This window comes from Lissotriton helveticus, chromosome 6 (assembly GCF_964261635.1).
Source record: "Lissotriton helveticus chromosome 6, aLisHel1.1, whole genome shotgun sequence".
Classification (NCBI taxonomy): Eukaryota; Metazoa; Chordata; class Amphibia; order Caudata; family Salamandridae; genus Lissotriton; species Lissotriton helveticus.
In genome coordinates this window covers 1,283,922,170-1,283,948,654 of record NC_136067.1, presented here as the reverse complement: position 1 = coordinate 1,283,948,654, position 26,485 = coordinate 1,283,922,170, and the positions used below count along the sequence as shown (strand labels likewise).

Here is a 26,485-nt window from a genome sequence, read left to right as displayed (position 1 = left end):
GGGATGAGTGGGAAGAAGCACCTCAGGGCCTAGACCCAGCCGGGCCTTTGGTCGCGGATGACGCCTGCTGACCACCACGGCCCCTCTGGCCGTCTCTGGAACGAGCGTAAGGTCTTCTTCTGTTCCTTCGGCTCCTCCAATCCGACAGCCGTCAAGGTCTCCGCCTCCGCCTTCATGCGGGCCATCTCCTCGTCCGCATGTTTTCCAAAGAGGGTCTCACCCGAGAAGGGTAGATTGGCAACCCCCTGCTGCGCCTCTGGCTTCAAGGACGTCAGACGCAGCCAGGCGTGGCGCCTCAGGTTGACCCCATGGCAGTATCCGTGCGCTGCCAGGAGGGAGGAATCCACAGCTGAACTGATCACCTGGTTGGAGACCATCAGTCCTTCATTAAGGATTTCTTGGAAGTCCTCCCTGTTATCCCAGGGAAGGAGTTCCACGAACCGTGTTAGGGACTCCCAGAGGGACCGATCATATCGTCCCAACAAGGCCGTGGCACTCGCGGCCTTCATAGACGTGGAGGCCGTCCCGCAGACCTTCCTGCCTGCCGAATCCATCCAGCGGCTCTCCTTGTCAGGAGGCACTGTCGATGATGGGGTGGGGGCGTGTTGCTTCCTCGCCGCCGTCACAATCACTGAGTCCGGCGCAGGGTCCAAGCGAAGAAACGCAGGATCCGAGTCTGGGGCCCGATACTTCTTTTGCAGCCTGGAAGGCGCTGATTTCGTAACCGCAGGGGTGAGGAAGAGCTCCATGGCGGGTTCCACCAGCCCTGGCACCAACGGCAAAAAGGGGCGAGACATCTGTTTCTTGTGCAGGGTCTCGAAGATGACGGAAGTCAAGGGCGTGGGCATCGTGAGTGTGATGCCCAGCTTAGACGCTCCTCGCAGCAACACTTCCTGGAAGGAGACAATGTCGTCAATCGGGGACACCCTCGTCCGAGGGGAGTCCGACAGGGTCGGCGAGTAGTCCCTGGCACTGGACGAATCGTGTGCCGGGATCTAGACCTGTCCCTCCTACGACGCCGTCTGGACCTCGTAGACGAGCGACGGCGACACCTGGACCTATCTCTCCGTCTTGAGCGAAACCTCGACCTCCGCGGCCTCGGACGTTCCGCGGGCCAGAAAGGAGGGCGCTGTGGAGGCCGAACCGGGAGCCTAGGTTGCGGAGGCCCCGTAGGCGGCGCCAGCAAATGAGGTAGCGAGGTCGACCTTGGCGGAGCCGGTGGAGGAGGACGGTGAGGAGGAACCGGAGGCGGTGGAGGAGTAGGAGGTTGAGGCAGTGGAGGAGGAGTCGGGGTACGCGGAGGAGGATCCACGGGCAAAGGAGGAGGTGTAGGCAACCTCGGTTTGGAGGGTGAGTAAACTTGAGAGTACTCCGAGCCCGGAGACTGTCCCACTCTCCTTTTCTTCTTCTTCTGACCAGAGGAGGTCGATCTTGAGGCCCCCTCCCTCGTAGATGAGCGACGGCGCCGCCGCGACCGTGTGCTCGCTGAAGCCGAGGACTCCGTCCTGGTCCTTGAACGTCTAGGCTTCCTCCTCGACGCTGAGCGTCCTTTCGACGTGCGTCTCCTTGATGTCGACGAACGTCGTGTTGACGTCGACGAGCGTCTGCTCGGCGAAGATGGCCATCGTTTCAACGTCGACGGTCGGTGCCTCGACGTCGATCGTCTCCTCGACGACGGCGATCTCATCGGCGTCGACGACCTCCGTCTCGACGCTGATCTTCGTCTCGACGTCGCTGACTTACGTGTCGACGGTGACCGGCGGTGTCGGCTTGACGGCGAGCGCCGGCGTCTTTACCCCTCTTGAGGTTGATGATGGCTCGACGACGAATCAGTCCTCGACGTCGACCTCGTCAGAGGTCTCGACGTCAGTCCCCTCGACGTCGAACGTCAACGGCGCTTTGACCCAGAGCCCTGGAGACACGGGGAACAGACTGTGGTCATTCCTTTCGATGTCAACGTCGAGGCCATCGATGTCGACGGAGACCGGTGGCGTTTTCTGGCCTTTTCCTTACTGGGGAGCCCCCCAGAGGCCGGCGCACGGGCAGAGGAAGGAGCCCCTTCATGCCCAGACGCACCTTGTCCTTGCTGCCTTCTCTGCTCCAAACCTTGGAGCCTGGTCTTCTCCCTGTCCTTCAGGGTCCTTTTAGGGAACTGTAGACAGATATCACACTCTTCAGGAGCATGAGACGGAGGCAGGCACAGGATGCACACTCTGTGAGGATACGATTTTGCCTTTTTCCTAGAGCACTCAGGGCATTTATCAAATAAGGCAGGCATATTTGATAAAAGAGCAGTCAAAATACCAGAGAAACTCCAGCAAAGATGAGAAAAGGCAAAAACACGTAGAGTGAACACACTCTAACACTTTAAAAGAGCACAATTTGTAGAAAAAAAAACAAAAAAGGGAGAGCTCAATGCTCCAGGGTCCTGCTAGCAGGAGCCGGAAAAAAGAACTGAAAGTAAAAGGAATGGGCTGAGCATGCTGGGATACCGAGGGTCTCCAGAGAGTTCCTTAAAGGCACGGTATTCCTTTTCCAGACACATAATGGCAGCCTATGGAGGCTTGTCTGTCCCTACCTTCCTCTCTATCATTCCAAGGATTTGGTGAGGGGAGGAAAGTTTTTCTATGGGTGAAACTTGACAGATTGTGTTAAATGTGTTATTGATGTTATACCCTTGGCATTTCTAATTGAAGTACTGGACAGTGTAGCCTTGTAGGTACAGGCTGCATTATTGTCTTTAATTTTCTCTTAAGTGTCTATGCAGGACTGCAATGAAGACAGCTTAAGAGATTATTTTTGATTGCTCCGGGATCCACGCACATAAGCGGGACTATTCACTAGATTGTGACTATACTTAGAGATCCCCTACTACAGAAGGAGAGGATCGGGGAGAGTCTCCTCAGCTGCCTAAGTAAGCTCACACAAGTTCCAAACATAGTGGTGATTTGATTGGCAAGAGAAAGTTTGGCATCTATCTTGATTCCCAAACTTTTCACAACCAAGGCTGGTGCTGGGGTATCACCCAGCTCGTCCGGCCAGAAATGGGGCTTCCATGGGTTGCTGTCATTGGTGACAGCCAGCAACTCCATTTTGTCCTGGTTGATCTTGAGTGAGTTGGCTGTCATCCAGCTAACCACAAATTGCAGAATGTCTTTTACCCGAGAGTGAGCTTGGGGGGTGTTATCTATTTGTACGATGATTTGCGTATCATCCACATAGATGAATACCTGGCAGTCCATCAAGGCAACATTTTTTATCAGAGGTCTGAGGTATGTATTAAACAAGAGAGAGGACAGTGCCGACCCCTGTGGGACTCCACAGGGGATAGATCCCTTCTCTGACACCCAATCCCCCATCTGAATTTTTAGGGTGCGATCTGTCAGGAATTACTTGATCCATTGGAGGATAGACCCTCCAATGCCGATGTATTTTATTCTATCCAGGAGTCGTGAACGGTTGACCATGTCGAACGCTGCCGACAGGTCAAGGAGGACTAGGACACATGGCTTCTTATTGTCTGCTTTGATCCTTGTTTAATCGAGGACAGATAGCATCACCAACTCCGTACTATGGTGAGCCCTGAAGCCAGCCTGCCTATCTCCAAGTTGGTGATGGTTCTCCAAGAACCTGGAGAGGGTTTGCAGGACATGTTGCTCCAGGATTTTGTCCAGGAAAGGGAGTTGAGATATGGGTCTGTAGTTCTTCATATTAGAGGTATCAGCGCATGTTTTTTTAAGAAGGGGGATTACTCCCAGTTTCCAGCGAGAGGTTTATCAAGGCGAGGTTTTCTTCCTCAATCGCTGGGAGAGCAAGTTTAAAGATCCTGGGTGGACAAGGATCAGCGGGTGAGCCCGATTTGATTTTGGTTACGATGAGTCTCAAGGTCTCCAAATAGAAGGGCTGAAAGGAGGAGATCAACTCATCCCTATTTTCCCTTGTCTCTACCTTCTTGTTGGGGGGTTGCTTGAAGGGAGAGTTTTCAATGTCAGCCAGGATATCTTGGACTTTATCGGAAAAGTAGGATAAACATTTACTACAGAGTTCCTGGCTGGACGGTGCCTCCTGCGCTTGTTTTTGACTCAGTTCCTTGAGTATTTTAAATGTTTCTTTTTGTTTGTTAGTAGCCACCAGGATCCTATTCTCATAATATTCGGCCTTCCTGCTACGGATCGCTTTTTTGTAAGTAAGGAGTTTTGCCCTGTATACTGCGAGGGCCTGTGGCTCATAAGCTTTATGGCACATTCTTTTGTGGTGGCGAATCGCGCGTTTCAGAGCTCTGAGCTCCTCCTTAAACCAGGGTGCGCCCTTACCCTTGTTTCCTGTTTTTATTTTCTTGACTGGGGCTAATGTATTCATGGCAGATGATAGCTGGCTGGAGATGGATTCAGTCCACTCTTCAATATCTACTAAAGTTGGCCTTCTAACAGGGTTTTCTCTGAGGGTACTCTCTAAACTGGGCTCCTCAATTTTGTTCCAACTTCGTACTAGTTTCCAGTTGGGTGGCGGGTCAGAATCTTGCCTCACTCGAGGGAGTAGTAGATTAATAAAGTAGGGGTCTGACCATTCACAAGGGGTAGTATTCACTAGACTCACAGATGGAAAGGTGTCCAAACCAGGTCTAGAGTGTGTCCCTTCTCGTGGGTAGGGAATGTTACTGTTTGTTAGAATTGGGAGTCTCTAGTTGGCACAAGTAGGTACTTGTGACAAATAGGGACCCTCTCCTCTAGTCAGAGTAAGGGGGATTACACTCCTAAAATAACCCCTACTCCCCCCCTTGGTAGCTTGGCACGAGAAGCAAGGCTTTATTTCAGAGGCGTTGTAAGTTAAGCATTTGTGACCAAATACAGTAACCCAGTGACAATACTACAAATGGACACCACACAAGGTTTTATATCAAAAATAGGTATGTTTTATATAGAGTTACCACAAGACCAATAAACGACAAAATGAATCCACAGTACTACTAGATTTCAAGAGTTCTTGTAAAAAGGCTTAAATCAAGGTTCTGTGCGAGTCGGTAGCCCGGACGGGCTACAGCGTTGTTGAAAATAACACAGAGTCTAACAAATCCAACTGACCGCGTCGGTACAGGCCCACTCAAATGTCGACACACTCAGTCACAGTACCTTTTACTTGAGGCGGCCGGCACGGATGTGCGAGCCGGTTCCGGTGTTCGTCGCGGTGCAGAAAGGAAGCTTTGCAAGTCGCAGTGTCCCTCGATGCGGTGCAGGCAGCGGCCCGTTGACAATGTCGGTGGATCCAAGGCTTGTGTTGCAGGGCGAGATGGTGCTTCGATGCGGTGCTTGCAGCTTGCGGTGCGGCGACAGAGCCGGAGTTCGGGAGCTGGCGTCGATCAGTCCGGACAGTGGTGCGAGTTGGGCGGTGTGTCGCGAAGCTTGCAAGGCGGTGCCCAACTGCGGTGCAGGCACAGGACTCGGAGTCAGCAGCAGGGACCTCTTCGGTCAGACCAGTACGAGTCGGTGTAGCGAGGCCTTGCACGTCGCGGTGTCCACCAGTCGCTGTGCAGGCTACGGCTCGGTGACGGCGTCAGGACGGAGTCGGTGAGCGCAGAGCTTGCGTTGTTCGAGGCGGACGTTGCTTGATGCGGTGCCTACAGGACACCGGGCCGGTCGTGAGAGTCGGTCACAGCTTCCTGCCTCTGCAGCTACTGAAATAGCGTTTCCAGCAGCAATTCACAAAGGCTGGTGAAGTCCACTGGTCCTGGGACTTCGGTCAGGGGGCAAGCTCTCTTCCAAGCCCTTGGAGATCTTTTGCACAAGTTGAAAGAAAAGTCCACAAAGTTCTTTCTCCTCTCTTTGGCAGTCAGGTAACCACTGCACGCCAATCCCCCAAGCAGCACTTCAGCTTGGGAATAGTCTCTCCTCAGTTTCTTCAGGTTCCTTCTCCTCAGCAGAGGTTTCGTCTTGTAAGTCCAGAAGTGATCTAATTTCTTGGAATCAGGGTCCCAATATTTATAGCCAAAAATCCTTTGTTCTCTGAGGGGAGAGGGGCCTGTGCCCAGTTCAAGCCAGTTCTGAAGCACTCTGTTTACCAGACTTCTCCTTTCCTTTCACAGCACAGGGCAGGCACATCAGATGCCCCACAGTAGGTGGAGCCAGCATTGTGGAAGGCAAATACAGTCCTGGAGCACTTTGTTGACAGTCTTCCTTCTCTTCTTTCAGTGTGCAGGGCAGAGACATCAGACGCACCACAGGAGGTGGAGCCAGCATTGTAGAGGGAAGGCCCAGCCCTATTCAGGTCCCAGGTGCAACTCCTCCCTCCCATCTAAATGCAGATCTCTCTATTCACCACCAGGCTGCCCCAGCCTGTCTCTTGGAACCCCCAGCCCTGTCACTCACAAATCCAGACAAAGGAATATACAACCTCGCAGAGGCAGGTTCAAATGGTTAGGCAAGCAAATACCTACTTTCTAAAAGTGGTATTTGCAAACACAGAATATTAAAAAAAACTTCACTAAAAGATGTATTTTATTATTCTCAGTCCAGGCATATTAAACTCGAATTTCTACCATGTTCTCTGAGTCTGCTAGGATTATAAACATGTAATAATCTAGCAGCCCATTCTGGCCTATGGAGAACAGGTAGCCTTGCAATAGTGAAAAACGAAAATGGCTGTAATTCACCATAGGACATGCCACACACATCAGGGCTTGTCCTTCCTTACACTTACAATGCACCCTGCCCTTGCACCTACCATAGGGGTGACTAATATGAAGTCAAGGGAAGGTTTAGGGACTGGCAAGTGTGTGCACTTGCCCAGTCAGCATGACAGTACTAGACTGCACGCAGGCTCTGCAATGGCAGACCTTAGACATGTTTTACAAGGCCGCTTCTGTGGGTGGCACAACCAGTGCTGCAAGCACACTAGCAACATTTGGAATTACACGCCCTGGACACATTCAGTGCACAGTACTAGGGTCTGACAAGTAAACCAAATATCCAATCATGGAACCACTAATCTATACATCAATTTCCAGTAGGGAGCACTCGCACTGTGGCACTGGACAGCAGTGGCACAGTGCTCAAAGCATCTAACACCAGCAAAAACACATGAGGCAACAGCAAAAATGGAAGGGAGACCCACGCAATGGTGCCAGGTCTAACACGTGTCCCCTCCAGCTGAAATGTGGGGAGAACTACCCTACCTCCTAAGAGTTCTCATCACTAAGGCTGAAAAATCTGGACAGACCATCATTGTTGGCGTGTTCTGTACCAGGGCGGTGTTCCACCGTAAAGTCCATACCCTGTAGGGAAATGGACCACCTCAACAGCTTTGGATTCTCACCCCTCATCTGCATCAACCAGCTGAGGGGCCTGTGGTCTGTCTGAACCCGGAAGTGAGTCCCAAACAGGTATGGGGTCAGCTTCTTCAGTGCCCAGACCACAGCAAATGCCTCACGCTCAATGGCACTCCACCTCTGTTCCCGTGGAAGTAACCACCTACTGATGAAGGCTACAGGTTGATCTAGGCCCTCTTCATTCATCTGTGACAAAACAGCCCCCACACCATTCTCTGAAGCGCCTGTTTGAACGATGAACTCTTTGGAGAAGTTGGGTGCCAGGAGTTCGGGCCCCGTGCACATGGCAGCTTTCAGGGCCTCAAAAGCTTTCTGACAGGTGTCAGTCCAAATCACTTTCTTGGGCTGCTTCCTGAAAGTCAGCTCTGTCAAGGGTGCAAAAATGTTGCCATACCCCATGACAAACCTCATTGAGATGCTGCCCTTTGTGTGATGCGTTACTCTGAGCTGGCGACCATGCCTTTCTCTGTATAACAAGACCAAGCACGAAAAAACAGCAATCACAGGCTGAAACAGACTAGAGACAGGGATAACTGAACCTGTAAGAGTTACAATCTTGCGAATTTTTCACCACGATATAAAGAACTTAGTCTATCTTGCCGCATTTAAGAAACATTACCAAGGTGTTTGGCTGTTGACTATCACCCAATATTTGAGCCCTGAAGAAGTCTCAATGTGTGAGACGAAACGCGTCGGCTAAGAAGAGAATCCATATGTGATCTTGGATTTTTTCCTGACTTTGTATCATCACAATAAAGAACTTTGAAAAAGCAAACTTCATTGAAATCCGGACTTATTTTCACAAGACTATATACTTTGGTTTATGTCATGGACCTTTGAAATCATTTAAGAAAACACTTTTTGGATGGGTGCTGATTCCTTATCGCTCATTGCAAACCTCGTGTAGTACCCTGTGAGTCTTAAAAAGGCCCTGACCTCTGTCTGGGTTTTGGGGGGTTCCCAAGCCAGGATGGTTTCAATCTTGGGTTGTAGGTACGCCACATGGCCGCTCCCAACTTGGTGTCCCAAGTACACCACGGAACCCTGCCCGATTTGGCACTTACTCGCCTTGATCGTGAGGCCTGCCTTCCGCAGCGCCAACAACACTTGCCAGAGGTGGCGCAGATGTTCCTCCCAAGTGACACTCAACACTGAGATGTCATCCAGGTATGCGGCACTGAACTCATCCAGTCCAACCAACACTTGGTTGACTAACCTCTGAAAGGTGGCAGGGGCATTCTTCATCCCAAAGGGCATAACACGGAACTGGAAATACCCATCTGGTGTGGAGAATGCTGACCTCTCCTTTGCCCCATCAGTCAAGGCGATCTGCCAATACCCAGACGTCAAGTCAAACGTGCTGAGGTACCGGGCAGCCCCTGACCGATCAATGAGCACATCAGCTCTGGGGATGAGGTGCGCGTCGGTCTTCGTGACTGAATTGAGCCCTCGGTGGTCCACACAGAACCGGAGTTCGCGTGTGGCACCCGGCGCCGCAGCCTTTGGGACCAAGACCACTGGGCTGGCCCAAGGACTGCTGGAGGACTCAATCACCCCTAGTGCAAGCATCTTTGAGACCTCCTCTTTGATGCAAGCCCTTACCCGGTCAGTTACCCTGTAAGACTTGTGCTTCATAGGTAAGCTGTCTCCTGTATCCATATCATGGAAGCACCAATCTGTGATACTAGGTACCAGGGAGAACAGATCAGAAAACTGGCGGCAGTCATTCTGTTGCTCAGGGTGGAAGAGAGGTTAACACCATCCACTGATCCATCTTGCTCTGTGGCCGCAAACAGGTCAGGAAGAGGCTCAGTCTCCTCTTCCATTCCAGCATCTGTCGCCACGAGCATGCCCACTTCAGACCTCTCTAAGTGGCGCTTAAGGCGGTTGACATGCAGGACCCTCAACGGGTTCCTGGGAGACCGCAAGTCCACCAAGTAGGTAACTGGACTCTTGCGCAACACAACCTCAAATGGTCCGGTCCACTTATCTAGGAGCGCACAGGGCTCCACTTGGGCCATGACCCACACTTTCTGACCAGGTTGAGGCTCGACCAGAGAGGCATTCTGGTCGTACCATCGCTTCATCTCCTCCTGGCTGCCTTCCAGATTCACCTCAGCGAGTTGCCTGAAACGCCTAGTCTGGTTCCTGAAGACCAGCATGTAGCTATATACATCCTGGGGAGGTTTCCTGGGAGATTGCTCCCAGCCTTCCTTTACCAGACTCAGAGGTCCTCTGACCGGGTGCCCATAGAGAAGCTCAAAGGGACTGAACCCTAGAGATTTCTGTGGCACCTTCCGGTATGCGAACAACAGGCATGGTAAGAGGACGTCACACTTATGCCTCATGGGTTCCTCAAGACCCATAATCATGCCCTTCAGGGTTCGGTTGAACCTTTCAACCAACCAATTTCCTTGGGGGTGGTAAGGAGTGGTGAACCCCACAGCCCTGCCACAGGGACTTCATGTACTTGGAAATGAAGTTGGTGCCCCGCCCAGACACAACCTCCCGAGGGAATCCTACTCGTGAGAAAATTCCCATCAGTGCTCGTCCCACCACGGGGGCAGTCACTGTCCTCAGAGGTATGGCTTCACGGTACCGGGTGGCATGGTCCACCAAGACCAGGATGAACCTGTTGCCCATGGCTGTCTTGGGGTCCAGTGGCCCCACAATGTCAATCCCCACCTGCTCAAAGGGGGTACTGACAACAGGGAATGGCTGGAGAGGAGCCTTCTGCTTTCTCCCACTCTTTCCACTTGCCTGGCATGTATGACAGGTCCTGCAATGAGTGTCTAACTCTGCGCATTTGGGGCCAATGAAAGTGGGTGACAAGTCTCTCAAAGGTCTTGTCCTGCCAATGGCACATCATGAGCCAGCCCCAGTAGGAAGGATCTGAAGCTCTGGGGTACCACCAGCAACACGGGCTGACCCAGGCTCAGCAACCTTAGGCTCACTATACAGGAGACCATTCTCCCAGTAGATCCAATGTGACCCAGACTGATCACCTGCTGCCTGGCTTGCAGCCTGCTGCCGCAAGTCCTCAAGAGAAGGGCATTCTCTCTGCTCCCTGCAGAATTCTTCCCTGGAGGGGCCTCCTTCTTGCTGCCAATGGGTCAGCTCAGGCAGGTCTCCCAGTTCAGCTACTTGTTCCCCGGTAGGCTCCATGGCATCCCCCTCAGGGTCTACCTCCTCCTGGGCCAAGGGAACTTCGGGGGCCGGTTTCCCGGACCTCCTACCTCTTCTCTCTAAGGCAGGTTCCCGGGCCTCCCTCTCAGGCTCCAGGTCCTCTAGAGCACCCCTTCTGACTGCCATTGACCAGGTGGTCACGCACGCCCAGTCAGGCAGACCCAGTCAGGCAGACATACTTGTTTCGATTTATACAGAGTAAAATTTAAAGAGGAATTGAACAGAATACCTGAGGCCCAATGGTTAATCATTTTGGCAAGGGCAGGGAAAACGTCCATAGGCATGAGACACAAAGATAGCACATATAAGGTCACCCTCTGTAGATGCAAGCCCTCAGACCAATTAAAAACAAGCATTGCCATAGCCAATAGGTCTCGCCTTTGGGACCTTATAAGTATTTAGTTATACAGCAGGTCCCAAAGGCGAGACCTATGGCTATGCCAATGCTTGTTTATTATTACATGAGGCTATGAACAGTTAAAGCTGTCACTTGCCAGACCTTAAAAAATGAAAGTGACCAAGAGAGCAGGAGGAAAGGGAAATTTGATGCAAATATATGAAAATATTTAATTTGATATTGTTAACATTTCTATGTCCATGTCTAGAACCGTGACGTGGCGAACAGGGTTAGGTATGGCAGAAAATCCAAGAATGGGGGCTAAAATAAATCAGGGGTGTCAGGGAAACAAAGACAACTGTGGTTTTTAATAAAAGTAAAAGAATTACAATGAAATACAATTCAGACGTTTGTGGAAAGTTCCAGTGAGATGATAAGGAAAGAGAAAAAAAAATGATGGAAAAGAAATCAGAAAGTGCAAAGACAGGGAACATTGACGATGATTACAGGACAAACAATAGAAGAGAAATAAAGGATGAACAAAAAGAGCAATCTGGGAGACCGAAGAGAAATCCGGGTTTAGCCTTCACCTCGCCAGGGAGGGGGAATTGAGGTAATCAGCTTTTGAAGTGAAGGAAACACTTAGCTTGGAAAAGCTTTAATTTGATCAAAATGGTTATTTTCTTCTGCTGTCAAGAAAAGTAAATTGCAACCACAAGAAAGGAAAACACTACCATCTCCTGGATAGATGCCTGAGGGTCTCTACTCGTAAAAAACACATTTTAGATGTCTAGCCGCAGAGTCCACTGCAGCAGGTAAGAGGTCTGTTTGGAAAAAGGTTTAATTTCCACATATTTTAACCTGGCAAAGTCCGAACCGATGCCTTACTGAAATAAATCACTTGCATGCAGTGTGTGCTTATAACAAATCAAGGAAATGACTTATAAGTCCTTGTTCTTAGGGCTGCAAAGACAAATGGTGCTGAAAACAAGGCAATTCGAGAAAGTGCTTTAATGTAGAATGAATATCTGACCAACAATGGAAATAACGTGAATTTAGACGGTTGCTTTCCGCACCGACATGTGTTCAACATCAAAAATTTAACTGTAAACACATCCCAAGGGAAGAGTGCAGTAAAGTCATTAATAACAGGATACTGGATGCCTGTAGACGCTGAGGGCATGTCTGGCGTTTACCTTGCGGGAGCGAGCAGCAGCAGGAGCGATAATTGATAACAGATGGTGCCGTTGCTCGCTCCCACAAGGTAAACGCCAGACATGCACGAGGACTAATAGGAAACAGTGCAAAACATGCACGAGTTTCAAGAAAAGCCTGGAGCGATTCCAAAAGGTCTCCAAGGCGAGATCTAATGATCTATCGTGACTCAGATAGATGATGTTTGTGTACAGAAAAGCACATCAGCACACACATTGTGACTTTGCCCTAACATATAAACGTTTCGGAGCAATGTAGTGGGAGTCACTCATGAAATAGCTGAAATGTCATTACCTCATGACCCTTTGATGTTGTTTGGTTACACAGGAAATGAGATTAAGTACACCCTGTTCTCACCACTGAGCCACTTTGCATACTTTTGGCTGCTATATGGGACTGAACTTGATGCTTGATGTGTGATGCTGTGTCTTTTTCTGGTAACTGGTTTTGTGAACTTTACTCACACATCAATACAATCGAGTTATCGTGGAGGTTAGATGGGAAAAATTATCCTTGAGGAAGTACTGCAGGACCTCCAATTATCCTCTCCTCCACTTTATCTTCCACCAGCATTCCTTATATTTTCCTTCCTTTTCTAAACCCTCATAGTGTGACACCCTGTGTCTTTATTTCCCTTACAGCGGCGGCTGCTCTATTAGGGCGGTGGAGCGCCGCCCCGCCTTCCACACCACTACATAAAACGTTTTTAAACCGGTTTCATTTTAATTCTCTGGGCCCGCCCCCAGGACTCTGACAAGACTTGGGGGCGGGTCCAGGGGATGACACTGCTGGTGCGGGAGTGGTGGGCACTCCCTTCACTGTGCATGAAGTGTTTGGCTGGCCGTCTCAGGCTAGCCAAACACCTCATGCACAGTGAAGCTCTCTCCAGCTCATCTGCGTTGCCGAAGCTGGAGAGAGAAGACACAGGCTCCCAGTCTTCCTGGGAGCGCAAGCAGCCGATGCTCAGGCCAAGCTTCAGCATTGGGCACCAGCGCAGGCTGGGAGCCTGTGCCCAGCTCCAGAGCCAGAAGCAGGAAGATCAGATGCACAGGAGATGGCGACAGTGGTGGCAGCAGCAGCAGCGTTATGTAAGTTTATTTTTTTTATTTTTTTACCTGTACCCACTTTGGTAGGGGACGGGCCACTACTGCTTTTGTAATTCAAGAAAAATTCTAAAAATATTGTAATAAAAAAAATAGTAGTAATAGCAATAATATTAGTAATAAACATAATGATACGAATCCTCATAATGTTCATAGTAATAGCAGTAATATTAAAAAATGTTTTGGTTCTGACTGAGAAGGCTTCTGCAGATTCATCTTAAAATTGACAAGCATCCTGCCTAGAAAACATAAGCCTCACATTAACGAAGCAATTCACATATTCCATTATGAGTGAGAGAGTTATATAACAAATTAAACATTACATATAGCCAGGCAAATGTTGGAAGTAAACACTAGTCACTACGTTATTACACATGGTGGTCACTTTTCATATTCTTACTAACTTACAGGAGATTCTTGCGAACACTCATGCAAGTGACGCTGAGTTCTTTTTACCACGGAGGCATCTGATCCCAGGAATGGAATGGAATACTTTTTCATTTCATGCGAATAAAACAAAGATCCTCTGAAAGGAAACAATTAAAATCAATATCTGTGATACTGTCTTGTCAATCTAAGAGGTAAAAAAATCCCACTACTTAAATTGGATCTTAAATAAACAGGAACAATGCAAACAATCATAAACTGTTAACAGGTCAAGTTGTCATAAACAATGTAAGTGATTCACAGTTTTAAGAACGGTAATTTTAATTCTCATACCCTGTACGTTCAGATAAAATAGGCTCAGGTAGGCAGGCTAAAGTATTTAATTTACTAGGAGATTAACAAAGCAAATCGGCTGTATGATAACTCCTAGAAGCACTATCTAGATGTCTCAATAAGAAATCCCCAACTATCAGACGTCAGGAATATAATTTCTACAATTGAAAGTGTTAGATACGATACATGAGGATCACATTATAATGAAAAAGAAAAAAAAAATCATTATTTTAATCAAAATCATAATTATTTAAATCTCTCATTGCCCGTCCATCAGAAGAGTAAACTAATTAGACCATGGATCTGTTTATTTCCACTTCTGGCCCTTATACCACCTGAATATTGTAGAAAAATATCTATGGGTGTACGGGCATTATCCGCAGCCCATTATTTTGTTACATCTATTTGCAGGTGTAATGTGGGTCTAAATGACTTTACAGAAAAAAGACCGATGTGCTCTAAGCCAGCTTAAGCTGGTAGGTTTTATCATCGAGCAGCCCTTCATATCATCATATATGACACTGGTGGGCTCAACCATTCATTCGATAACTTTAGTTCGGTCACAGCGGACCATAAAAGTGCATAGTGAAAATACATACATTACAAGGATTAAGATAATAAATATGAACACCACTTAAAATACAATAATAAAATACAGATATTTACGAATTAGAGCAATGGCTCAGTGCAATAACATAAAACCGGATTAAACATTGAATTCATTATCGAACGATTGCATTATGGTTAAAACAAACTGATTCCTACCAGTCAATAGCTACATAAATCAATTTCCTGCGTCTATGCCACATTCCATTCAAAAAACGAGAGACGGCGAAAATAATAGGGGGGTGCGTATCGTACTTTAGCACTCTAAACGCTTGAGCACACTGGCGAAAGCCTAGATTTCTACAGATTGGTAACACCCAATGTTTTCGTGCAGCCTGATACGCTGGGTAAAAAAAGAAAACATTAATTTCGTTTTCCAGGTGGTATTCACAAGCTGGGCAGTCCGTACTCTTATTACTGTCCCATTTGCAAGTGAACACTCTAAGCGGAAGAGTACCCAATCTGAATTGCATGTATAGTTTTCTAGCTGATGCGAGGTATATCAGATCTACAAATTCTTCCTTTTTGTAGTCTACTTTGACCTGGAGGAACTCAGTGGTCAGTCTTCCCCCCTCAGAACTCGCATGGAGGGATGCTAAATTATAATTCCTATAGTGGCGAACCAAGTCAGCTTTGATTAACTCTGGACAAGCTACATCAGGAATTTCCCAGAGCTCCGATAGACCAATCCTGATACAAGTTGCCTTTATGTGGGTCAACCACGGGATTTTCTTGCCTTTCAGTGCGTCCCAGATTTCCCTAAATTTGTTTTTATAGCAAACAAGTTCAGGCACGGACCATAGTCTTTTCCAATATGTTAAAGGGCGTAGTGTCAAAACCTACTCAATAGGGAGTAGCCCTAGGTCCATGCGAAGAGGTACGAGCGGAGTACTCACTGGAAGGCCCAATATGTTCCTCATAAATGCGTGTTCTACCTTAACTAAATTAGGAGATTTTTGGAGACCCCAAAGTCTGGCCCCATATAATGCTGCCGATCTAGCCTGTACATTATTTCAATAACTGGACACGCAGGCTTAAACTCCGACACTCTATGTAATTTCTGGATCCCCCCACCACTTTTGTTAGCTTAAGTGCTGACTTCGCCAACTGCGAATCCCATTCCAGGTGTTCTCCCAAAGTGATGCCCAAATACTCGAAGGTTTTAACTCGCTCCAATGGGATTCCACCCAGAATGGGGTTCAGGCGTGTCTGCCTCGGGGGATTGAAAATCATAAACTTAGGTTTATCTCCAGACCCCTTGATGCACAGAAGTCAGCGAAGCCATCAAAGGTTCGTTGGATGCCCGTTGATGTCCTGGACAACAACAGAGTGTCGTCCGCAAACATTAATGCGGGCACCCGACCTGTAACTAACCTCGGGGCGTCAATGTCCTTGACTCCAAAGAGGTGGTTGACTAATCCATTAATGTACAGGCAAAACAAGGTGGGGGCCAAGACACATCCCTGGTGCACCCCTTGGTTCACCGGGAAGTGGGCTGACAATTCGCCGTGCTTCCCACACCTAACTTGCGCGTAAGTACCAGTGTGGAGCCTCATTAAGACATTCAAGAGATAGTGTGGTAGACCTAGTCCGTCTAGTACACTCCACAGTTTGTCCCTGAGGACCAGGTCGAATGCTGACCGCAGGTCAACGAAGATCATGTAAAGGCTGCCACCCTTTACACTCACCGTTTTCCAGTATAAAACCTGGAGTCTAAATAACTGATCCAATGTAGAAGTACCCAACCTAAAACCGGCCTGAAAAGGGGTTAAAATCTCATTATCTTCCATCCAGCTCTGTATTCTGTCTAAGAGGATCCGTCCCATCAGTTTTTGCGTGACGTCTATCAGGCTGATGGGCCTCTAATTAGACGGTTTAAGGGGGCAGCCTTTTTTATAAATGGGGACTATTTCGTCGACACGCCAGGTGTCCGGAGGATCCATACCTTTAAGTATGGCATTATACAGAACACATAAGTAAGGAGCTCATATTTTCGGTTCAGACCGAAATAGGTCCCCCGGGGGCTTGTCTAGACCGGGCGCCTTATTAGGAACCAGTTTTGAAATTGCAGTTTCCACCTCCAAGGGGGTAATCTCCCAAGCCCCCTCCAGTTGGTGCTCGTGGGGGAGGCATGGGAGTAAGGCTACGGGGCCATCATCGCGCGAAGAGGCATACAAAGCCCCAAAGTGTGCTTCGCAAGCAGACGCGGCTATATTTGGCTCAGTTGCCAAATTCCCCGCCCATCTCCCACAGCTAACAATTGTCCAGAAAGATTTTGAATCTTTGGACTTCAATGCAATTCTAAGGTCTTCCCAGTTATCTGGCTCCCACTCTTTCTTTTCCTTCTGAATGACCCGCTTGTGCAAAAGCCGATATTGCTTTATCTTGGTCTTATCCTGTGTTTTAACCGCAAGTATCAAGTTCTTTTTAGCTTTCCTACAGTTGACGTTGTACCATGGGTGGGCCAGAACAGGTTTTGCCTTTGGTCTACGTTCAGGATGAAACACATCGGATAGTTCCAGGATAAGCTTTTTATGTATGTTTAAAGGCTTATCCCCTGGACCTTGTTGCGGGGCATCAACCCCCACCTCGCCCATATCACATAAGTGCGGCAAGGCCCTATAATATAAGTCAGCAAGTTTGTTAGGGGATCCTAATATATATGGCCATTTAACTCTCCGCCTGTTATTAGTTCTTAAAAGCGGAGGATCTAATGAGTTAGAATCAAAGTCTGGATTGGACAAACCCAAACTCCCTGGTTTCAGCATCATAACCAAGGGGTTATGGTCACTGTCTTTCCTGGAGTGAATCTGGAAGTCCAGGACCAAGACCCATATTCTAGATTCTACCAAGATGTAATCAAGAATAGAATTGTGACCTTCTCTATTAAAGGTCATTCGACCGGGCCGATCTGAATTTGTCCTCCCATTACAGGCTCTAAGAGAGGACGAGAGAGTGAGGGAGTTAATTTGGAGCACCAGCGTGGACCAAGCTCTAACTACCGGAATCTGAGGTTCCGGAATATGCCAGTGCTGGTCCTCATGGTCTAGGCCATCTTAGATTGCATCAGAGAGGGGCTCGAACTGGCAGTTGAAATCACCACCCACTATTAGGGTGACTGCTGGATCAAGGGTTAAAATAAACTGCCTAAGTTGGTCAATAGCTCCAGACTCTTTCCCACTCGGGGTTGGTCGTGAGTAAATGTTTATTAGGGCAGTTTGTCTATTTTCTGGAAGTGTTAGGAGGACACACTGCACATCAAGAGTGCCAGTAGGGATCTGTATGCCTTGGCCCCCAGGTGAATACCCACCCAGATGCTAAGTCCCCCCGAGGGTCTGCCCCTACCCTTCGTGGTTGCAAATATACTGAAGGTGGAAAAAACTCTCCTCTGAATATCTTCCAGCGCCCAAGTCTCCTGGAATAGACAAACATCGCTTTTCTCCACAAATGCTCCCCAGTCTGGGCAGGACAATTTGTTTTTAATCCCAGCCACATTCCAGGAGAGAATTTTAATAGATTCTTTTGGCTCCCGCACCTCAATTACAGGTTGCACTAAATTGGAACAATCGTCCCGGGTAAGCGGGTCCACAGCAATATTCACACCAAAGCTTAGTCCCATCTCCTGTGTCTCCCTATCATAATTCCTTCCTACTTCCACCGGGGATACAGCACAATTGACATCCTCCTGGGTTGTTATTTGAGAGGTTCAAGGCACTGCATCAACCATATTAATCCCACTGCCCCCTCTGCCCACGCACCTTGAATCCTCCCTGACTAGCTGGCCCCTGTGGGGACTGCATACATTGATAGAGCACACATATATCTTAGGGCCTGCTCTGGCTACGGGTCTGCCCTGTGCAGCAACAGGGGGTGTTGGGGTAGGCAACTGGTTAGCCGTCAGTCTATTTGGTCTAGAACACTATATCTATTGCTCAGGTGAAACAAGTCACTACTAGAGGTATAAATGTTGCCTCCCATCCGGGCAGCTTGTGCAACCCGAACCCTGGAGCCCAAAGTATCACAACCTCCCCAGCGCTGTCCCTCTCTAGGACCAATAGTGGTCGGGTAGAAATAGGTTAGGGGGAGAGATTGGATTTGTGTTCCAGGACAGAGCGGGCCCAGTTACAGATATGGTCCACCACCCAACTGTTCCTAAAATTAATTACTGCGCAGTCTCCCCTTATACTTTTTGCCCGTGACCCCACCCAGTCCACGTGTCGAGCGAAAAGGATTTCACTGGACGCGTGCGAGGGAAGAGGCCTATTGGAGTTCAGCCAGTGGATGCATTTGTTCTAGAGGTCACCATAATCCTCCCTTTTCCCCTGCTCCAGGGCTGGAACCCCAACAAGAACTATTACATACGGGACAGACTCGGGGGGGGGGGAGATCTAAACATTTTAGTTCAGTTGCTATAACATCGCAGGTACTACTCCTGTTGGGTAGAACTTGCAGATTTAGTACCCCTCTACCCCCCTCGTTCACATTTACTCTGTCCCTTTCTGAGTTATTATTTGCAATACTCTCACTGGATTGAACTATGTGGTCCCCCACTGGCACACTTTGTACAATCGTGCTGAATGGATTATTAATTTCAGGCAGCGTGGTTAAGTGGCAGGCTACATTAGCACGCCCTGACGGCCTTTCTACAATGGCGTTGGTATCAGTTGCTCTAGAACCACCCCCCTCCCCTGGTGCAGCTACATACAGTTGTTCTAGGCATAGCGTTAAGTCTATCTTAGAGGGGAAGACAGGACTTTGTGAATATGTTTTCCATTTTGACCCAGAAGTCTTCTCCAAGTTCCGTAAAGCCTGCAACATCAGGGATGATAAAATCATAGGCACTTGTTCATTCTGCTGGTCGGAAACTGGGCTATCAATAATTGTTGTCAATTGGCCTTCCCCCATATTGTTGCATTTCTGAATTTTAGCTTTCCTCTTGTTTATAGGAGCACCTCCACGCATCCTTTTAAAGACTAATGCAGGGGCTTCAACACCCGTTTTTGAGCTACTGGCAGATCGAGTTTGCAATCTCAAGATAAACGGACCCAGAGAGTCTTGTTTTTGGGCAGGGGCACATTGGACAGGGGATGTAACATCCACGCTAGCCGGGGAGTCCGGAGGTCTAGATTCTATTTGTACCTGATGGCAGCCCTCGCTGCCACCACCCAAAGAATCAATATCAGCAGATCCTTGCAGGTTAGGCGATGGTGCCTGTGCCAAACAGCCCAAGGACGACCGCTTGTCAAAAATTGGATCCAGAGATAACGAATGTCTATTTGGTGTGCCAGCATAGAAGAAGCCCTGGTAAGGAATTGATCCAGGGTTACTACAAACGACCCCCCTGGGATCGGCTTTCTCCCCTTCCCCATTTTAGAAGACGCCATTAGGGTTTGATTGTAGCAGTAGCTCCTCCAAACAAGTGGAGTGAAAGTTATACTGTGAAAGTCAATCAGCAGGAATAACCAAATTATTTTAGAACTGACCTTGAATAGATCGATGAATTGCAGGCGAAAGGGGGTGGCCCCGTCCCGTCCTGTCTCAAACGGGCCCGCCCTTGGCCCGGCGCACGCCCGCGCGCGTTCCGCTGCGCGGATGTGAAGGTCAGTCTTAAACAAGCTGGGGAGTGGCCAAATGCGCCTCAGGTGTCCCAGGCGCAGGGCTGCTGGGACACGTAGTCCTCACTGTGTTTTTGCCCAATATTCGGTCCTCGTTGTCCTCATGGAAGGCAGGGCTTGGGAAATGCACAGCAGCAACCCACAGTGTTCTCCTCTCAACCACCTTGTGGGAGATCTTCGACCCTACACTAATGAGCTAAGTAATCTACTCATTTTCGAATGCTACTGCATGATTAAAGGGGACCTGCAAATGTAAAAAAATACTAAATTTGCCTTCTGGTAAACCACATCAGCTTTAATGATGTCCATCTGACAAGATTAAAACACTGGAATACAATAAGCCAAATCATCCCCTCTAGTGGGTCAATATGTTTCGGTCACATACAAAGGGCCTAAACTAGCTCATGGCATTCATCCAGATGAGGTCCCTCATCTTGCTTCTGTACACTGCCCTAGTTATTTGTCCACGGAGTTTGATAGTTTAGAGAAGTAGAACTGTGTGGCGGCCTAAGTTCTGGTAAAAAGGAGAATATTCTTCCATTCTGATTGACTGCCTGTTCCCAGTACAAATTCAGATATTGTACTGTAGAGGGAAGGATGGGGTGAGGTTTGGGGAATAGGTAATTCAAGCTCTTGTATCAAAGTGAAACCACGACAACCATCAGCACTTTTATAAAGATGATTGGAGCGGTTGTCAGTGCAAATGGTAGACCCACAATGCAGTAGTGCTGGGACCCAACCTTACACCTCAGATAACGTCTTTTGACGAGAAGAATTGGAATAAGAAACAGGAGCCTTGAAGAACAAGGGAGCCCAATTAGTCTCTTGCATGAAAGGTTAGAAGGTCTTGTTTCAGGGACAACAATTTGAACTGGTCCTGCAAATGAATACATCTAAAACGTGAATATCCAGAATGGGTCTCAAACCACCATTGTTCTTAAGGACTAAGAAGTAAATGGAATATAATTCTGTGCTCCTTTCTTCCAGACGCACCACTGTTATGGCGACTCTGATTATTGGGCCATGGATGTCTGCCTCAGAATCAAGGTGCATGCTCAAGAGCATGTCATGGTGGAAAGAGGGCAGTCCGGAGGGAGGGAAAGGACCGGCAGTGCATAGCCATTGCAGGACAGATGGATGACCAGCAATTCCTTGTGATTACCTCCCAACTGGTGGAAACATTAAAATACTTCCAAAAAATACAGGTAGTGATGTGACGATCCCTAGAAAACCGATAGCGTCGATGACGCGGAAAAAAGGGAACTGATGTCATCACGCCGGCGTGGGCTTAATATGGTGTTGGTGACGTCAGCGGAGTCGCGCGCGATGCCGTGCCTCTATGACGTCACCCACGTCGGCGCAAAGCTACGAAAGAATTTCCAAATGTTGCTGACGCAAGGGGATATTCACAAGGTGAGGAATCCACTGGCAGATGTATCTATCAGAATGTAATACAAAATCTATGTAAAATGCACTGGATTTCAAGCTCGTTCTGGGACCCCCTTTTTTTCTTTTCACCCCTTTGACCATAAGCAGCAAAACCTCCAGTCCTCCGACAATTAAACGGGTGCAACAGGTCTGCAAAGTTTCACAGGCATTCAACAAACAGGTGCAAGGTTATTAAGGGTCACAAATCAAAACAAAATCCCTATCTCTTGTGGCCCTAACTATAACTACAGAGTGCCTATCGCCACTATATACATACAAACAGGTTTTACTTACCTTAAGTATGCTTACCATGTGAGGCATCTGCATGGCAAAGGCATCTGGATGGTAAAGGTATGCATGGTAAACGCATGCGCTGTAATGTCATACAAGCATTAAAACCTAAGATAGCAGGCAAACTGATATTTTTGGTTGCATAACAACAAGCAGAAAATAAGAAATCAGCATGCCAGTCAACTTAGCTATATCGAAGCTACAGAACATGGGCCCAATCAAATAAATGTTAATTGCTACGTCAACAGGAAATCACACTAACCTTCTTTTCAACTTTGCACCAACGACTGGAAGAGGTTTGTAGCCGACTTGCTTTCTTAACTTTCTCAAACAGTCCTGGTCCGCAAAACCATGAATTGCTGACTGCCACGTTCCATCATGAACACACGTACCCTATGAAAGTATCAATAGCAAAACAACAGTCACTTTTGCTATGCAAGGGTACAAAGAGCTTTATTAAAGGAAAAAATATTTACCTGTAACAACTGCTTTAAAACATTTCTAAATTCTTGGCACAGTGAACACGATCCGCTTCAATGAAGAAGCAGCTTTCATAAAGTTCCATTTGTGTATAGCCTTTGAAACTAGAGACCGAGGTTCCAAAGCAAAGATATTATTTTGTAAAAGGCACAAGAAAACCTCACTTTCTGCTCCATTTCAGATTTGTTTATAGGGGTCAGAGACAAAGCATGCAAGAAGACAAGCTGGTCCTTCGTGGCTAGAATGGGCTGCAATCAGTCATTGGTAAAATCCTTGATGTAAAAAAAAAGGTTGAATCTTTGGGGGCAGTAGTGATCCAGTTTATGTGCAACTGCACAACAACGGGCTACTGAAAATGAAACACTGATGAATAGAGGTCTGGCTCACCAGCTTTTCCTGTTTCATGCCAACTTACGCGATGTGAGCTGGTAAGGGGAATAGAACGTTACCACAGAGTGACTCCACAAGGTAGGCCAAGTTTGCTTGCTAATAGCCCAGGCTTTGCTGAATGTGTTGGTAAATCTGGGTCAGATAGATGCTGTGATGCAATGGAATCGGGGCAGGTGGATTCCCCTAAGGAGGTGTTGGAGACCACCAGGAGTCTCAGGACTGTTGGATGCCTTGAGGAGTCAGTCATTATTCAATTTAGTCGGTAGGGACTGCTTAATGGATGTGGCATGGTCAGTGTCTCAGGAGAAGCTGTAAGCTTGATGGAGAATCCTCTAACAGGCAGATTGGATACGTACATGCACAGTGAAAGCGGGGAGCGCATGATTTCAGAGATCACTTCAATCTGATAAAGACCTGTTACAGTACTTGCATTATTAAGAATATTTGTGATCTGGTGGTCTACATTATGAATATCACTTCTAAAGGACCAACTCCAAGCTGCACAACATGCAGGTTCCCTGTGTGAAATGGGGTTCTGTAGTAGCATATCTAGATTGGGATTACTCAACTAAAAGACACAGAAGGCACCAATCAAGGGCCCAGTAAAGCCATAGTGAAAACATAGTGCCAAAAATATCTGGTTGGACTGTGAATGTTACATGATATTTGCAGAACTAAAAGCTTGGAATAGAGGTATTGGCACCAAACTCTGTGATATGCACCGCAACTTAAAATATATCCAGACCAGGCTGAAAAACACAAGGCAGTGGATTAAGCCTGGATGAACATAATGTATTCTCATTAGAAGATGATGCTGCTAAACTAGGCCTGGATTTGGCCATGCAGATCAAGATCGAGGATCTTAAAGCTTGCTCTAGAAGAAATAATGTTCCCACATTTGGAATTTTTTTAATGATCCAGATCAGGAATAGGGAAAACTCTGATGAGGAGCTATCAACATCTTCTGGAAGAAGATAATTTATATAAGTAATCTGTGTTGGAGCAAGCATAACGTTTTTTTTACAACATAGCCTAACTTTGGTAGGCCCCTAGGCCAATGACAGCACAGTTCTTAACTTAGAAGAAAGGAAAAGCTTTGCCTTAAGTGGTGAGAGAGATAAGAGATGTGATGCACAAGGTATTGAAAATAATAATCTTTGCATATTTTGGGACGACTGCAAACAGCAGGTAAATGTTTTCTGGATGTAAACAAAATACAGCAAGAACACAAGATAAAACATGCAGTTATATCTGGCAACGATGAGGCATACACCTACATGTTTACTGACATAATGGAGACATGTCAGATACCACCAGGACTACATATAATTTATCCAATGTGTGCATAATCCTGAAATGTAGGTGGAAGGCGGTGTCCAATCTACACTTATTAATAACTGACCATGTTCCCTATTTTTATACTCTCTGCACTTAATTGATAGGAGACATCAAAATTGCTACTGCACCGAATAAGAAAATATATCATCCTATCCAAGTAGAGTCTCCTTCAACGTGGTCTGCTTTTTTTTCTTTTTGAGATGGGATGATCTCTGCTGAGATTAATTATTCCAAAGGCTAAATCATGGCTGTTAAACAAAAGGCAATCATTGTGTTTTGATAGTTACAGCTCTTTTTCAAGACTGACTCCTCGATCTCCAAGCCACGCTGCCCCCACCATCTGCAGATCTTGATATTGGAGGAGGTGAAAAAGCAGAAAAGGTCTGCATGGCTAAACAAAAAATATTTGCTCAGGCATGTGCTCAGCCAAAGCTAAAATTGTATTACTTTAAATTAAAATACCTATTAATAATCCCATATATTAATTCTGTGTGAGAGAATACAGTTCAGAGAGTGAAGGAGTTGTTAAAGTGCTAAACCTAATTTGCTTTTTTTTGCAAAAAAAATACATAAATGTTGCTTTCTTTATTAAAGGCTTAATACTTGATTTAAGGTTTAAGAGTAAGTAGATCGAGCAAGGGCTCAGAGTAACAAGTTCGTGCAAGGTCTTGAACCATATAAACTGGCAACTTTATTGGTTGATTACATTATTTAATACTATACAGTGTTCTACTTTAGATCATGATTCAGAATTGTGGCTTGTCGAATAAAGAGTACATTTAACCAAATAATGTGTGTTCTCAAGTACAAACCTGGGAAAAGAGATAGCAAGCTTAGTGTTAAGGCATATTATTTGGTACAGTTTCTCAGTTTCCTGGTATAGAGCCTATCTTGCAAAGTTCTTAGAAACAGTGCAAGACAAGGCTTTGCCAATGTTAATATTAAAACCTAATAGTGGTATTTACAAACATCATATGTGTCTCTTACTCTTCCATTGCTATAATTTGCATGTGATGAATTTTTATAAAATATTTTCCGTTTCAAGGTCTTGTATAAATAGATATATATATCATGTCCACATACTCTACATATGCAATAGGGATAAGGCCATGAAACCATATTACATTGCTTTGTACCTCAGGTCCAGAGTTGAAGGACAGGAAACTTTCAACAGCAGTCAGAGTACCTTTGGAAATAAAAGTTAAAATATGGTGAGCAAAGGACCGGAGGCTTTTATGGAGGGCAGAATTTCTCTAGCACTTTGATTGACCAACAAGATATGTAACTTAATTTGGTCTTGAAATAAAAAAAATATCAATACAGCACACTATGTCTTAGTCACTTGTGTCCCAGTATTAACAACAATAAAACATAAATGCATCTCAGTGCTGAAAATTAGAATCATACCTCTGGATGTAGCCAATAGCCCCACAAAGAATGAAACACAGGAAAATTGGGAAAGGTTACTCACCAGGATGCTAATACGTATATTTACAGTAATCTTTGTACAACATATCCAGAATGTGTGAATAGCACAAATATGACTCATACCTAAACTGTGTCAAAGCAAGACATGGTGAGGCAAAGGAGTGCAGGGACATCTCTCCCAAACCCTGCCATTGGAATGCATCCTGTCTCACCTGTACCACCTTCAACCAGTGGCAATTAAATTGCGCCTAAGCTATGGAACTCAGCTTTACACTATGCTGACATGAGTTCCAATGTTAGTAACTTTTGCCTATACTTACTACCAACTAATCCAATTCTCAAATACTGAAAAACCTAGAAAGTTGCAGACAGTGTGTGTTTATATCACTAATAGAGGTTTCCATGTGATGCCTATGTAAAATGTGCATCCTCAGTCACTGACCTGCTCTCTCCCCAGCAGCTCAACGCCACATACACAGTGTCCCAGCCTCCGCCTGGGAGGAGTTTGAGGCACCTCTCTGCCCTGTAGTGCCTATCGCTGCCTCTGCCTGTTTCCTGCTACCCGCGCCTAAATGCGGCAATGCTGGTAATTACTGTGGTTATTGTATTGTTTTCCATTGTATTTGTCTTTTTTCTATTTTGCATTTTGGGTTTCTGAACCCGCTTCTTCCCGACGCTGCTGCCCCTGCGGCCTCTCCCCCCTGTCCACACCCGCCTCCCAGCTGACGTCCATCCCCTACTTAATGGCAGCCGCTGCGCGGTCGCGCTAAAGGCAAGCCAGTCTGCGCCCAACCACAACCCGACCGCAGCCAGCGCCAGGAACCCTGGATCCACGAGCCTCCACAAGCACTCAACCCCGGAAGAAACAACGACTGCCAACAGGCCACGCCAAACATGACCCATGGCCAGTTCTCCTGCCGCCACTCCTTCGCCACCACCCCGGCCTCCAAAACCGCAGAAACCAACACCGGCGACACCCTGAGATGCATCCTCCTCAAGGTGCGCTCTGTGCACAAACACGCCTTGG

General features: G+C 47.1%; 1 protein-coding gene across 1 annotated transcript in view; it reads right to left on the bottom strand.

Annotated features, from left to right (window-relative positions):
- Positions 1–26,485, bottom strand: part of SCCPDH (saccharopine dehydrogenase (putative)) — a 345,431-nt gene that overhangs the window by 187,637 nt on the left and 131,309 nt on the right. Inside the window, exons 5-7 of the mRNA XM_078649033.1 lie at positions 25,167–25,216; positions 22,085–22,215; positions 13,571–13,688 (exon numbers count right to left, since the gene is read on the bottom strand). Coding sequence (XP_078505159.1) covers positions 13,571–13,688; positions 22,085–22,215; positions 25,167–25,216 — 299 coding nt within the window. The remainder of the gene's footprint in view (positions 1–13,570; positions 13,689–22,084; positions 22,216–25,166; positions 25,217–26,485) is intronic.